This window comes from Schistocerca gregaria, chromosome 4 (assembly GCF_023897955.1).
Source record: "Schistocerca gregaria isolate iqSchGreg1 chromosome 4, iqSchGreg1.2, whole genome shotgun sequence".
In the NCBI taxonomy this organism is placed as follows: domain Eukaryota; kingdom Metazoa; phylum Arthropoda; class Insecta; order Orthoptera; family Acrididae; genus Schistocerca; species Schistocerca gregaria.
In genome coordinates this window covers 215,623,728-215,639,661 of record NC_064923.1, presented here as the reverse complement: position 1 = coordinate 215,639,661, position 15,934 = coordinate 215,623,728, and the positions used below count along the sequence as shown (strand labels likewise).

General features: G+C 41.0%; 1 protein-coding gene across 1 annotated transcript in view; it reads left to right on the top strand.

Moving 5' to 3' along the window:
• The window catches only part of LOC126267084 (peptide transporter family 1-like), a 212,669-nt gene that overhangs the window by 172,419 nt on the left and 24,316 nt on the right, over positions 1-15,934 (top strand). Inside the window, exons 12-13 of the mRNA XM_049971947.1 lie at positions 1,563-1,660; positions 12,152-12,286. Of these exons, the coding sequence (XP_049827904.1) occupies positions 1,563-1,660; positions 12,152-12,286 (233 nt within the window). The remainder of the gene's footprint in view (positions 1-1,562; positions 1,661-12,151; positions 12,287-15,934) is intronic.

The window sequence follows — 15,934 nt, the reverse complement described above, 5'->3', positions numbered from 1 at the left end:
GTGTTCTTATTTCAATTTCCAGGAGTGTAGTTTTGAGGTTTCACAACAGATGTTTCTGGCTACACCTACTAGTAGTCAGTATCCATTATACATTCTGGCTTTCTTTAAACTGATACCGAAACGATATGTCCGCCTGTGTGTCGAGCTAGGATGCGAGTTCAGATTGTAAATATCATTCTTTTTTTGCACGGAAAGTGGGATGGAGGGAGAAGCTGTCTCTCTCCGTTACGCTGTTGTTGCTGCCCACGGTAGATTATGCAAAATTCTAACAAAATGAATTAGTTATAGATTAAATAAACTCTTACTTAGTCATTTAATTTTCTGGTCCGAACATTCTGAGGTACTTCACCTTGTAGTAAGGAGCGAAATGTGTTCTGCTATGAGCTATGACGTATCTCGCTAGCAAGAGTAAGAGTAATAACGTTTGACGCTTTAAACGGACACAAGACTTCAGTTTTCTTCGCCAGATCAGTCATGCTTCGCCTTCGTGTAGCAGAAATGTAAAGCGTAGATATTCATAGCCATCGACCATATGGTAGCATTCTGAATTTAATAGCTTGTTGTGAAAACTAAGGCTCTTTGCACTGCCTTGTGGATGTGCGCATACTATTACTGTGCTGGTAACGTTCGTTGAAATGTTTCCGAAAGTTGCGGGTAACGCATCGGTACTGGGCTTCACTCTCTTCAGACCCTTCTGAAGCATCGCAAACATAGCATTACAGTGCTAAGCACTCATTACAATCAGCCACACATTAACTGAGCTTCTCAAACCGTTTCCCTTCACCTCTTCTCCTACTGGGCACATTTAGGTTGGTGTGTAATTGATAGAATCGTGATCTATGATACAGAACAAAAATTGAATCTCCACGTGACTGTTAATGCAGAAAAAACAAATTGGAAGCTGCCAATATAACGAAGTCTGATGACTGGGGTGGAGATATGCTCTGAATAATGTTGAAATGGCGTGCCCTGTGTATCGAGATCGTTTCATCAGTGGCAATATTCGCGAATTATCTGATGATCGACTGCATTTCACAGAAAGATTAACTAGCTTACATACAAGCTCTAGTTGTTAAGAATCGAAATATCTGATCAGTGAGTTTTAATCTAGATTCTTGTGTATTAGCTATTTCACTTTATTTGTAGAGCTTGAAGCAATTTATTAGCTGTTTGAAAAAATCAGTTTCTGTTCTTTTCTACAAGTAAAGCTTCTTAGTTTCTGAAGTGCGCTTGTCCACTGAACACACTAAAGATTTAAGGCACCTAACACTTGTTTAGAAAGGGTTCACGGCCTGTTTTCATCGGGACATAGAAATTTTGATCATGCTTCCTCCTTCCATAACTTTTTTTCGAAAATTGAATAATTACTGGTATTCTTCTGTCTCATTCTAATTTCTTATAGTAAAATCGATCGTGTTACGATCCGCTGTACCAATCTATTTGACAAATTCTATGATTTGTTTTTAATACTATATAAATATTAGTAACATACAATTTATGTGCGAAATGCAACGCATTCCTGGTGATGGCACATTATTAATAGCTATAATGTACTATTTTAGGCCACATCATATGTAATTGGACAAGTGGGAGGTGAACTTGCGGGACCCTTCAGAAACGATCAAGTAGAGAAGTCACAGGAAGGTGATCCAATGCTCCGGTAAGAAAGCCCAATTAAATTTTACATATTACTATTTACGTACACTATTTTCCATAAGTTATTTCGTATCGCTTCCTCATACATACAGAAAATATAACACTGATTAGAGGTACAACAGCTTCTGCACGGCTGATTTGCTGCGAAACTTGGCAAAGTACTATACCGTATGAAAGAACTGCTGGAGTCTTCGTGAGAAGTTCGCTACCTTCACGAACAGAATAAACGGACTACCAAAGAGCTTTTCAAAACCAGTGATTCCTGCAGACAATGTCAGAACCCAAATGCAACTATTACAATTCAAAATCAACCTAATACACCTCTACATGTGCTCTGACAACTCTATCACAGGAATTTCAACGTCGGCTAGTTCTTCAACAGGATGTTGCACCACAACACTGGGGGTTATTTGTTGGCCATTTCTTGTATGAAAAATTTCCAGACGGCTGGATCGGTAGAGATGGTGCAGCATCATGGCTGCCATGTTTACCAGACATAGCCTGTCTTAACTTTTTGTGGTGTTAGACTAAGGGTACAGCGTTCAGTTCTCCAGTTCCTAACATGCAAACTCAGAATGTTGGCAAAGACATGAACAGAAACAAAATAACGCCTAGAAGTTTTACGGGAAAGAAGAGGGGCGTATGTAGAAGTGTATCCATATGAGATATGAAGTTTATCCATGAGATGTGATACAATTTGCAAAAAACCTTGTAACTATATGAAGCATAGTTTCTTTCATTAATCAGAGAAAGGTTTTATGAACACCTCGGATAAAGTCGTTCCTTGGGGTTTGGTCTCCGATTGCGGTAAACATCTTTGTAGAAAACACGGCAATTGAAGGGGCTCCAGGTGTCCCCTAAATTATAAAGTGAATAGAGTCCACCAGCGGTGTTTGATCACCTCTGGCTGACTTCATCGTTCTCGATTGAAAGTAGTCGATCGACATTTGGTGGCAGAAAGGAGGCACCGATATTTCGTTTAACTTCCTCTTGTTTCTTATTAACATTATGGTATTTTTATTCATACGCGCACGATAATGCGTTGTCTTTGCTCAAACACCAGTCGCAATTAATTTTATTTCGAGTTTTTCATCTGTGTGGTCGACTAAGCAGTTGTTAACCCTTTTTTGTGTATACTCGCTCACAACCACGCCGGATTGACGTTTTACTTCTGAGGATGTCTCTCGCAATCGAAGGCGATTCGTCAGGGGATAGCTTTATAGTTATATCGAAATGGCCTCTCAGCCTAGAAAACATACATTGTATGAATACTATAATCAAAGCAAATTCAATAGCTTCAGTTTGAAACCTCCGTACTTACAGGAGTTTCTCTTCTTCTTGGTTATCAGGCTACAATTCTAGGAATTTCTGAATCTTTCTGGCGCTGTTGTACCACGGAATTTTTGAATTATCGACAATACAGTCGATGTAGCTCCTTTCAAGTAAATGATCTAGCTACCAGTTGTTTGTGACCGATTTTAGGAGGGTGAGTCAAATGAAAGCCTTAAATTTGTAATAACAAATCGAAATTTCGCGCTGTTATCCTGTAAGTTGGTAAGCGTGCTACAAACAGCGTGCAGAATGGCCTGTAGGTGGCAGCATAGTGCAAATGCACACATACTGCCGCAGTATCAGTATAAAGATGGCCGCCCCACTTGCGACTTGCACCAGAGAATAACAGCGTTCTGTTATTCGGTTTTTGCGTAGTGAAGGTGTGAAACCTATTGAAATTTATCGACGAATGAAGGTTCAGTACGGTGACGCATGTATGTCACAGCACAAAGTCTACAAATGGAGTAGGTAGTTCGCAAGTGGTGTGACTTCAGTGGAAGATGCTCCTCGTCCAGGTCGGGCATAACGAGTTGTGAGTCCACAGAACATTGCATCAGTTGAAGCCATAGTGAAGGAAAACCGCCGAGTGACACTGAATGACACTGCAGCATGTTTACAGATTAGTCATGTGTCAGCACACCACATTGTGCGTGATGTACTCCAGTTTCACAAAGTGCCACGGCAGCTGACCCCTGAAATGAGACAATGACTTGTTGATGCTTGTGAAGAACTTCTTCGGCGCTTTGAACGAGAAGGTGATGGCTTCCTTGCAAGAATCGTTACTGGAGACAAACCTGGGTTCATTTCCACCAACCGGAAACGAGGAGAGCGAGCAAGGAATGGCGCCATTCCTCATCATCAAACCAAAGAAGTTTCGAAAAGAACCATCAGGAGGGAAGGTTATGCTGACTCTCTTTTGGGACGAGAAGGCGTCATTTTGGAGCATTACATGCCTAGAGGGACCACTGTCACCAGTGCATCATACACAGATCTCCTAAAAATCATCTGCGGTCAGCAATCAAATCAAAGCGACGTGGATTGCTGGCAGCTGGTGTCCTTTTGCAACATGACAATGCAACGCCTCACACTGCCCGTACAACAGTTGCAACAATCACAGACCTGCATTTTGAATGTCTTCCTCATTCACCATGCTCACCAGACCTTGCCCCCAAGTGATTTCCATATGTTTGGACCACTCAAAGACGCAATGGGAGGAAAGAAGTTCCGTTCTGATGAAGAGGTACGCACACGCTGCATGAGTGGTTGCGCGGTCTACTAAAAGAATTTTTTTCTAAAGGAATTTGTGCACTTTGTAAGCGCTGGAGGACTTCCATTGAGTTTAGGGGGGGGGGGGGGGGGGATTATGTTGAAAAGTGATACAGCTTTGTATCACTTCTGCACAATAAATAATATTTTAAAAAATATTTAAGGTTTTCATTTGGCTCACCCTCGTATATCTGTAGATTGGTTTCGAAACTACAGCGTCTCGTCATCACAGCAGTGCAATAAAACAGATTGCCACAACATGTTGAAACTATACAGAAGTGTGAAAGTTTAACATTATGCACAGCAGGGCCATTAACGGTGGAACGAACAACGCTACTCGTGGTTTGCTGTATTTCTACTCCCACTAAAAATTGTCATTTTAATAATATAAGCACCAAACTTTATAGAATAAATGCAAAAAGCGCACTTGGTAAAAAGTTTCAAGGTTTTAAAACAGTTTTTAGTAATGGTTTTGTTTTCAGTGTAACAAAGTTTGTAGGTATAAATCCCCAGATAGCACTCTTAGACTGTGTGACATAGGCTACAATCGCTTAGGAAGTATTAGAACCTCTCAGCACCATAGATCATGCGTGAAGTCACCTACAGGTGCGCAAATGATTTTTCTGCTTTCAGCCGACCCACTATTTTCATAAAGCAAAACAGTTACCTGCAACAGTCACACATACATGACACGTTTCAAGGGTTTGCGCTATCATCTTCAGATGAATACAGTGATTTACATGTATATTACTGCTTGATGCAGCCAATCGTCTGCTTCGAATTTTATTTTGATGTTGATCCAGTAAACTACATACTGCAGACAGTTATCACATGCATACCTCATATCAGAGAATGTGCTATTCTCAGACGATGGAAAATAAAAGCTGATGTTTGAGAATGGTTTTAGAAGATAGAATGCTTCATTACGCTCAGTATAGATTCTGATCTCTTCTGCATGAGATAACATTCCTATCCAGTGAGTTTTGCTGGAGAGACCTCCTCAAAGACACGTCGTAAAGACCCTTGAGCATCTTTGAGATGAACTAGCATGCGCTGACGCACGCACTCTAAGGTTTTTCGAGTCGTCAGCCTTGTAACTGGTTTGATGCGGCCCGCCACGAATTCCTTTTCTGGCCCAAACTTTTCATCGTAGAGTAGAACTGTAACCTACTTCATCAATTACTTGCTGGATGTATTCCAATCTCTGTTTTCCTCTACAGTTTTTACCCTCTACAGTTCCCTCTAGTACCATGGAAGCTACTCCGTGATATAATGCTATTCTGTCTTTCTTCTTATCAGTTTTTCTATATATTTCTTTCCGCGCCGATTCTGCGGAGAACCTCCTCATTCTTTGTCTTATCATACCACCTAATTTTCGACATTCTTCTGTAGCACCACATCTCAAAAGTTTTTACTCCTTTCCTGGTTTTCCCGCAGTCCATGTTTCACAACCATATAATGTTGTGCTTCAAACGTACAATCTCAGAAATTTCTTCCTCAAATTAAGACCTATGTTTGATGTTAATAGACTTATCTTGGCAAGGAATGCCTTTTTTTCCAGTTCTAGTCTCCTTTTTATTTCCTTCTTGATCCGTCCGTCATGGGTTATTTGGATGCCTAGGTAGAAGAATTCCTTAACCTCACTTACTACGTGATCACCAATCCTCATGTTAAGTTTCTCGCTGTTCTCATTTCTGTTAATTCTTGTTACTTTCGTCTTTCTTCGATTTACCGTTAAGCCATACCCTTTATTCGTTAGACTGTTCATTCCATTAAGCAAATTCTGTAATTGCCGGCCAGAGTGGCCGAGCGGTTCTAGGCGCTACAGTCTGGAACCGCACGACCGCTACGGTCGCAGGTTCGAATCCTGCCTCGGGCATGGATGTGTGTGTTGTACTTAGGTCAGTTAATTTTAAGTAGTTCTAATTTCTAGGGGACTGATGACCTCAGCAGTTAAGTCCGATAGTGCTCAGAGCCATTTGAACCAAATCCTGTAATTCTTCTTCACTTTCACTGAGCATTGCAATGTCATCAGCGTATCTTACCATTGATATCCTTTCACCATGAAATTTAATTCCACTTTTCAAATTTCATTTATGTCATTGCTTCTTCTGTGTATAGATTGAACGGTGGGGGCCAAAGACTACATCTCTCTCCTAGTCCCTTTTTAATCGGAACATTTCGTTCTTGGTCCTTCACTCTTCTTGTTCCCTCTTGGTTCTTGTATATTACCCTTTTTCCCTATAGCTTACCCTTATTTTTCTCAGAATTTCGAACATTTTGCACTATTTGGCGTTGTCAAACGCTTTTACCAGGCCGACAAATCCTATGAACATGTCATCATTTTTATAGGACTTTCTTCCATTATCAAATGCAACGCCACAACTGCCTCTCTGATGACTTTACCTTTCCTAAAACTAAACTGATCGTCATCTAAGACATCCTCAATTTTCATTTCCATCATTATGTCCACTATTCTTGTTAGCATCTTGGATGCATGAGCTGCCAAATTGATCGTGTGATAATTATCAGCTCTTGAAATATTGGAAATTGTGTGGATGATGTTTTTCCTGAAGTCAGATGGTATATCGCCAGACTCATACATTCTACACATCAACTTTAATAGTCGTTTTGTAGCCATTTTACCCATTGATTTTAGAAATTCCGATGGAATGTTATCTGTACCTTCTGCCTTATCTGATTTTAAGCTTTCCAAAGCTCTTTTAAATTCTGACTCCAATACTGGATCCCCTATCTCTTCTATATCGTCTCCTGTTCCTTCTTCTATCACGGCGACAAGTCTTCCCCTTCAAAGAGGCCTTCAATGTACGCTTTCCGCCTATCTGATGATTAATAATCGAGTTGAAAAAGAAAGATACAACTTGACTAAAAGCAAGGATATATTGCTAGGACACATGCTGAACCAAGGAGTAATTAATTTAGTGTTGAAGGGAACTGTGGGTGGAAAAACTGTAGAGGGAGTCCAAGAAGCCACTGCAGTAAACAGGTTCTAATGGGTATGGGTTGGAGTAGCTATACGGAGATGCAGATACTTGAGCTGTATGGAATAGTATGGAAGGCTGCATCAAAGCAGTCTTCGGACTGAAGGCAGAACAACGAAAAATTTCTAGGTAGGCCTACCAGGAAACTTTTTGTTGAAGTTGTTGTTGTTGTTCTTGCATAGTTCTTCTCAACAACACGATCACTGCAATATCATATTTATCCGCCGATACCAGGCAGCGAATGTAGGGGAATTGTTTAATGTGTGTGCGAGTACACGTTGTGGCGCAGGAACTAAGCCGTATGGAAGTTTAGGTCTAGCCGTGAGTAGTGCACGGATAGCCGAAGTGGTTAAGGCGATCGCTCGTGTAAAGTGGGAAATTCGGGTTGGAGTCCTGGTCCGGCACATTGTCATCATTCTCTTACACGGACGATGGTTGTTCATATTCGCAACTGCAGATACATTTCATGTAGGCCTAATGTAGACATCCGGGCCACAATATAATAAAAATACCATTCCATATTGATGAAGATGCAAAGTTAGTTCTTTTTGCAGATGATACAAGTATAGTAATAACATCCAAAAACCAAGAACTAAGTGATGTAATTGTAAATGATGTTTTTCACAAAATTATTAAGTGGTTCTCAGCAAACGGACTCTCTTTAAATTTTGATAAAACACAGTACATACAGTTCCGTACAGTAAATGGCACAACTCCAGTAATAAATATAGACTTTGAAAAGAAGTCTGTAGCTAAGGTAGGATTTTCAAAATTTTTAGGTGTGTCCATTGATGAGAGGTTAAACTGGAAGCAACACATTGATGGTCTGCTGAAACGTCTGAGTTCGGCTACGTATGCTATTAGGGTTATTGCAAATTTTGGTGATAAGAATCTCAGTAAATTAGCTTACTATGGCTACTTTCATTCACTGCTTTCGTATGGTATCATATTCTGGGGTAATTCATCGTTGAGTAGAAAAGTATTCGTTGCTCAAAAACGTGTAATCAGAATAATTGCTGGAGCCCACCCACGGTCATCCTGCAGACATCTATTTAAGGATCTAGGGATCCTCACAGTAACCGCACAGTATATATATTTACTTATGAAATTTGTCGTTAATAATCCAGCCCAGTTCAAAAGTAATAGCAGTGTGCATAGCTATAACACCAGGAGAAAGGATGATCTTCACTATGCAGGGTTAAATCTGACTTTGGCACAAAAGGGGGTAAATTATGCTGCCACAAAAGTCTTTGGTCACCTACCAAACAGCATCAAAAGCCTGACAGATAGTCAACCAACATTTAAAAATAAATTAAAAGAATTTCTAGATGACAACTCCTTCTACTCATTGACTGAATTTTTAGATATAAATTAAGGGAGGGAAAAAAACTAACTTAAGCATTAGTGTCATGCAATATTTAACTAACTTATGCATTAGTGTCATGCAATATTTTGTGTAATGTAATATCTTGTACAGACATCTTTCATTAACCTGACACGTTCCACATCATTACGAAGTGTCGTATTCATGACATATGGAACAAGTATTAATCTAATCTAAAGACACGAGAAAGCCGGCACGGTGGCTCAGCGTGTGTTCGGTCAAAAGGTTAGGTACCCTCTATAATAAAAAAGAAACCGAGTGAATAGATCAACGATGAACTTGAACGGGTGTCATGGAACGTTCACCCCGAATAAATGACACAGACAATAACGAACAAAATGAAATATTAAAAAAAGGTCGCCTACGCATGCTTGGGGTGCTCGATCCAGGCGTAAACTGGTTCTAATCCTGGTGGCGGAAAAAAGTTTCTGTGCCAATATTTGGCCAGAGAGGGGAAGAGGGGTGGTGGCCTAAGGTTCCTGATCACCAGACTTTACGCCAGTATCCTGGTTTAGACACCGAATTTCTTCGCAGTGTCTCATGAACTGAGGGCATATGACACCACTGATAGTAATCCGAACGTTAAGCTTGGCGACCCTCTTAATGCTATTTGCGAGGAGCAGGCAGTGTGCCGGCACCGAGTTTCACCCTCCCCCTTCTCTCATCGTCGTACAACACAAACATTGCACTACACACACACACACACACACACACAAATACATATATGTACACTACTGGCCATTAAAATTGCTACACCACGAAGATGACATACTACAGCCGCGAAATTTAACCGACAGGAAGAAGGTGGTGATATGCAAATGATTAGCTTTACAAAGCATTCACACAAAGTTGGCGCAGGTGGCGACACCTACAACGTGCTGACATGAGGAAAGTTTCCAACCGATTTATCATACACAAACAGCAGTTGACCGGCGTTGCCTGGTGAAACGTCGTTGTGATGTCTCGTAAGGAGGAGAAATGCGTACCGTCACGTTTCCGACTTTGATAAAGATCGGATTGTAGCCTATCGCGATTGCGGTTTGTCGTATCGCGACATTTCTGCTCGCGTTGGTCAAGATCCAATGACTGTTAGCGGAATATCGGTGGGTTCAGGAGGGTAATACGGAACGCCGTGGTGGATCCCAACGGCCTCGTATCACTAGTAGTAGAGATGACTGGCATCTTATCCGCATGGCTGTAACGGATCGTGCAACCACGTCTCGATCCCTGAGTCGACAGATGGGGACGTTTGCAAGACAACAACAATCTGCACGAACTGTTCGACGACGTTTGAAGCAGCATGGACTATCAGCTCGGTGACCATGGCTGCAGTTACCCTTGACACTGCATCACAGACAGGAGCGCCTTTTATGGTGTACTGAACGACGAACCTGGGTGCACGAAAGGCAAAACGTCTCTTTTTTCGGATGAATCCAGGTTCTGTTTACAGCATCATGATTGTCGCATCCTTGTTTGGCAACATCGCGGTGAACTCACATTGGAAGCGAGTATTAGTCATCGCCATACTGGCGTATCACACGACATGATGGTATGGGGTTCCGTTGGATACACGTCTCGGTCAACCCTTGTTCGCACTGACGGCACTTTGAACAGTGGACGTTACATTTCAGATGTGTTACGACCCGTGGCTCTACCCTTTTTTCGATCCCTGCGAAACCCTACATTTCAGCAGGATAATGCACGACCGCATGTTGCAGGTCCGTAGGGCCTTACTGGATACAGAAAATGTTAGACTGCTGCTCTGGCCAGCACATTCTCCAAATCTCTCACCAATTGAAAATGTCTGGTCAATGGTGGCCGAGCAACTGGCTCGTCACAATACGCCAGTCACTACTCTTGATGAACTGTGGTATCGTGTTGAAGCTGCATGGGCAGCTGTACCTGTACACATCATCCAAGCTCTGTTTGACTCAATGCCCAGGCGTATCACGGCCGTTATTACGGCAAGAGGGGGTTGTTCTGGGTACTGATTTGTCAGGATCTATGCACCCAAATTGCGTGAAAATGTAGTCACATGTCATCTGTCCAATGGATACCCGTTATCATCTGCATTTCTTCTTGTTGTAGCAATTTTAATGGCCAGTAGTGTAGTATTGAAAATATTCTAATGGAGCCTGTTGTTGTAAATGAACAAAAATAAATGGAGTTGTACATTATGGTGCTAGATAACTGAGAACGTATTCGCGGGCATAAGACAAAAAACTGGATGGCCTCCAAACTTTTTTCTACAAATTACCTGATTACCAGGTATATGAAATTTTATATCTTGCTGAACAGGATAACCTGTAATACACTTTGTTGCAGACCATACCGACAAAAACTAGCAGCTTTTGACAGAACACTTGATTTTACGTTGACTAGTTTGTCATCTACAACTGTTTAAGCACACACAATGTTGCAGGTGACTGATAAGTTACCTGTTAACACAGATTTCTAGTGGTCGTTTTCTATAGGCGATTTTCTCAATACGTGGCTTAACTCGTTTCATGTTTCCAATGATTCTTCTTCGTCATGAGATCTACAGAACATGGTGTATGGACGACAGTATAGAACATGAAACTTATATCAAGAGATCAACGGATTGTCTTTCATAAGCCACACGAGAAAACTATTCGACTCGAGTGCATTATGTAGATTCCACGGATAGAAAAATAAAACGACTGAGCTGCACATTATCAACAAATCCATAAATTCCTGAACTGAGACTATTAACACTTTCACACAGATAACATATTCAAATCGGAGTAAGACAGGAAAATATCCTACTTGAATGTATTTTCTCGGCGTATGTAATAAAGAGAAATGAACAGGAAAACCTGCTTCCCGTCACGAATGTTGTACAGTCACTGGCACAATCGATGTGTCTAATCGACCCGTTAGTTAGGTTTAATTAGTTCTAAGTTCTAGGTGACTGATGACCTTAGAAGTTAAGTCGCATAGTGCTCAGAGCCATTTGAACCATTTTTTTCAATCGACCCGTGATACGGAAGCTCTAGATCTGCAATATAACAAGGAAATACCGGAAACTTGAAATGCATAGCGACACACACACACAGGTAGGCCTACGGTTCGCTATAGACGTATTAATAAAGACAACTGCTGTTTATTTTTTAGTGGCTAGTTGTGAAGGTTCCTTTTCTGGTGATAAATTGTTTTTATTTCACTTCTTTTAGTTCGTTGTCATTTTTCAATTATGTTGTACAATTTGCCTATATCACTCTTTCGTAGTACAACTGTGAAATCTATACTGTGTTGTATATGAAACTGCCCACACAGTTGTGAGATCTTTACTGTGTTGTATATGAAACCGCCCGCATGAATGTAGCAGTCTAACTGTAAACAAACTAACTAGGCGGGTGATAATTTAATCTTTTAAAATTTCAATCAAAATTGTACTCCAGTGAGGGTCCTTATTTTTACTTTCAGCAAATGTCAGTGTTTTATGATATGGTATGTGATACGAAAAGTTCTTTGTCTTTTTTTCTTTCAGAGTACTGTACTTATCTTATGACTTCCTTCCCCATACAATCACATTCAAAAAGGGAGACGAAGTAGGACTGACAGTTAGCATTAAATCAGGAGAATCCGAATATGCTTCAGTATCAGCAAGTATTGAAGACGGCAGGTATGTATTCACAGTCGTGTGTAACGATGTGTGATACCCATGTTTTTTCTAGGATAGATTAATTGATTTCATGACATCTGTATGTAGCTGGTACGTAACAGATGGAAACGAATTATTCGGTGTTAATAAATAAACCCTGTTGTGACTCTTGAGGCTTTCTTGACGGAGCCGGCCGCGGTGGTCTCGCGGTTCTAGGCGCGCAGTCCGCAGCCGTGCGACTGCTACGGTCGCAGGTTCGAATCCTGCCTCGGGCATGGATGTATGTGATGTCCTTAGGTTAGTTAGGTTTAATTAGTTCTAAGTTCTAGGGGACTGATGACCACAGCTGTTAAGTCCCAAAGTGCTCAGAGCCATTTGAACCATTTTTTCTCGACGGATCCTTTCATTATAAGGTTGTCGGTTCTGCCGCCGGAATATGTTCTGTAACGTTCATAATATTTCTGCGAGACAACGGTTCGTCGTCATTAGGTGGTGGCTGCTGGTTACTAAAAGTTGGTACTTGCTAACAGTAACTGACGACCTCGAACCGTTGCCGCGGAGAAAGATTGTGAAAGTTATAAAACGTGACCCGATAGCAGATCCGAGAGCAATATACTGAATACTCCATGTAGTATAAAAGAATAACTTACTATATAAGGAAACTAATTTTTTTAAGGAATTTCTATCGATGTGTGTGTGTGTGTGTGTGTGTGTGTGTGTGTGTGTGTGTGTGTGTGTGTGGACTTGTTCATGCGTCCGCAGCTGTCAGGAAAAGAAACAGAAGACAGTTAATCTGCTTATCACAACTTGTAACAATTGGGCCACTATGAAGGGATTCCGTGTGACGCAGAGTAACTGTTGCACTTCTTCCTTGATAACATGTGACAGGGTCCAAGACCGTGTAGGGCATTATCTGACCTATTGCCGAAAGAGGTCGTTTAGACTGAAAGAATTTGTATATGTTTAAAATCCTAAGTTTATGAACACAAGTTTAGTAAAACGTGAAACGTTTGTAAAATAAAGTGTAGTGACCGAGTCATGAAGGGTCGCCAGAAAAATCAACAACCGTCTAAGTACTAATTTTTGCAGTAAGCCTTGTAACTCACAAGGAACCCTTTGGTGCGAGGTAGCAAGTTCAATTTTTAGTAAGACTCATTTGAGAGCGTTGTTTTAGCAGTCATGACAGGAAATATATTAGCTGCTAATGACTCTCCATGCACATCATGAGGTCAACAGAAAATGAGTGTCCGGCAGCAGGTACAGAGGTCAACCTTCTATGGGATGTTGGATATGTGTTACACATCACAAAATGGGCACTGTCGACCACAAGAATTGTTCAAAACAAATCATTAACTTACACCACGAACAACGAATGAAAAATGGTGTGTCACAGCGATCAATAAGATTCGCAGCATCCAGATCAAAGGCGAACTCCTTCGGAGCTACAAACCTTGAAGGACGTTCATCTAGGTATGCACTCTTAAGGACTGCATATAGAATCATATTGTTGTAAAGGGGTGATGAGAACTGATGGAATGTGATAGCATGCAGTCTGGCGTGGAGCTCATCGTGAAACTGGCTATCCTTTAAGGTGTAGCTGCAGATAGTGAAATAACATGTTTTATACGCACGAAAAAAAAGAAAAAAAAACAACATCCAGAGGCTCAATTTGTCCAGTGGTTCCAGGTGGTATGAATTGCACTGTTCAGGAGGGATAGTTTGATCTAAATGAATATTATTTTGATACGCAGACCAGGAATCAAGAAAAAGCTAGTTTTCTTGACTAGATATTGGCCAAAATCAGTGCTCATACCATAGTTGTAGTTCTCTTACGCCCATTTTCTCACTTTTGGTTGCTAGGACTAAATATTACCTACTGCCATTGCAACATCACGTACACGAGAATGAATCATAGGGGGCACAGCACCTACAACTTTTCGCAGCACAATGAATAAGTTTCCAGCCAATCTATCATCCAGGTTATCAATCGGCATAATTGTGTTGAAATGCGTTAAGGCATTAATGTTAAGTGATCTTGACACAACTCTCTTGGTACCTCTAATTTCCAGGGTTCCTTTCTTTTGCATTTCCTCATCTCGATTGGCCGGAGTTGAAAACGAGTTCCTTATTGAACGATGGGATAAGTTTGTTTATCTCATCTACAAATTTTTGGGCTGATTCCGCAATATTCTGTGCGTCGTCAAGTTGACGCTTTGTTTGAAATTTCGTTATCTTACGTCTTCCAACTCTGTAGCACTGTTTGAAGTTTTGCAACCATCCACTGCTTCCCTTGGAATCACTGTAATCTGTGTCGCGAGCAGTTTGATGTGCATAAAGTAGTAGGTGAGTATAATGCACACCCTGTATATTGGACCGAGCGTGCTTGAAACGCGCAAACACCAGTTTTTGTAACAATTGCGCCTTATCCTCCCTTGAATAACCTTAGCATTTCTTAGCACTACACGGTCATATTGCTGCGGACTTAGTCGAAATGTGTTCATATTTTTTTTTTGTGCTAGGCTGTGGATGATCTACGTACGTAATCATGTTTTGCACACGCTCCTTGGACAACGATTGTCCTTTGCTAAGTTTCACTTGAGACGGGATTTGTGGCTCCCTGTCCGACGACAATGATGAACTACATGGTTGTACATCTGTTTCAACATCACTTTCACTTGTTAAACACACATCGCATCAGTGTACTACTCATGCACATTTTCCGCTCAGTCGGGGGTATACGACACCGCACATTCCACTGACGCATCTTGCAGAAACGCTAATATTTAATCTGCTACTTCTTTCTCAATCTGCGCAATTCCTAGAGTTCCTTTCTGACGAAATGTCGCCAACTGTTGTTGTAGATATAATGCAATGTTTGCTTCATTTATCGTAGCCATTGCTCCGCCTTATATCAACACCAGTAGCACTGCTGTTACTCGTCGGCTAAGCAGTCCAACTAAGCTCCGTAGTCTCATGCCGCTTTTACCGTTGGATATCTCCAGTCCATCTCTAGCTGCCGTTAGCAGCCAATATTGTCGTTGCATGGTAGAAAATATGTGGGGCGTCGAATGCCGTAAACATCAATCGCCTTTTGTAAACTCACAATCAAGGGAGTTCTTTTCAGGCGTGCGACTAGATTCTTGTCAGAAAGAACACAGTTCTCAATAATCCACGGGAAGTAACAGAATTTAACAGAAATGATCATCTGGCGTCCACCTATTTTTTCCAGTCTATGTAAACGATGTTAACAGCCTTCTCAGACTTTTTGCAGATAATACTGTCGTTTAACTCATAATAACGCCATCAGAATATCTATAAAATTACAAAATGATTTCGACAAGATATCGGTAGATACAAAAATTTGCAATTAACCCTAGACAATAAAAATTATGAGGTCGTCCACATGATTACAAGTTACATTTCGGTTACACGATAAATAATACACATTTAAAGATTGTCGATTCAACGAAATACCGAGCAATTAAAATTGCAAACACCTTAAATTGGATTCATCACATTGAAAATGTTCTGAGGGAGACAAAACCAAAGTGGTTTGAAGACGCAACAAATCTGCTAAAGAGACTGCCTACTTTATAGTTGACTGTCCTCTTCTGGAGCATCGTCGAACGGTATGGGATCCTTACCTGGTAAGATTGACGGAGAACACTG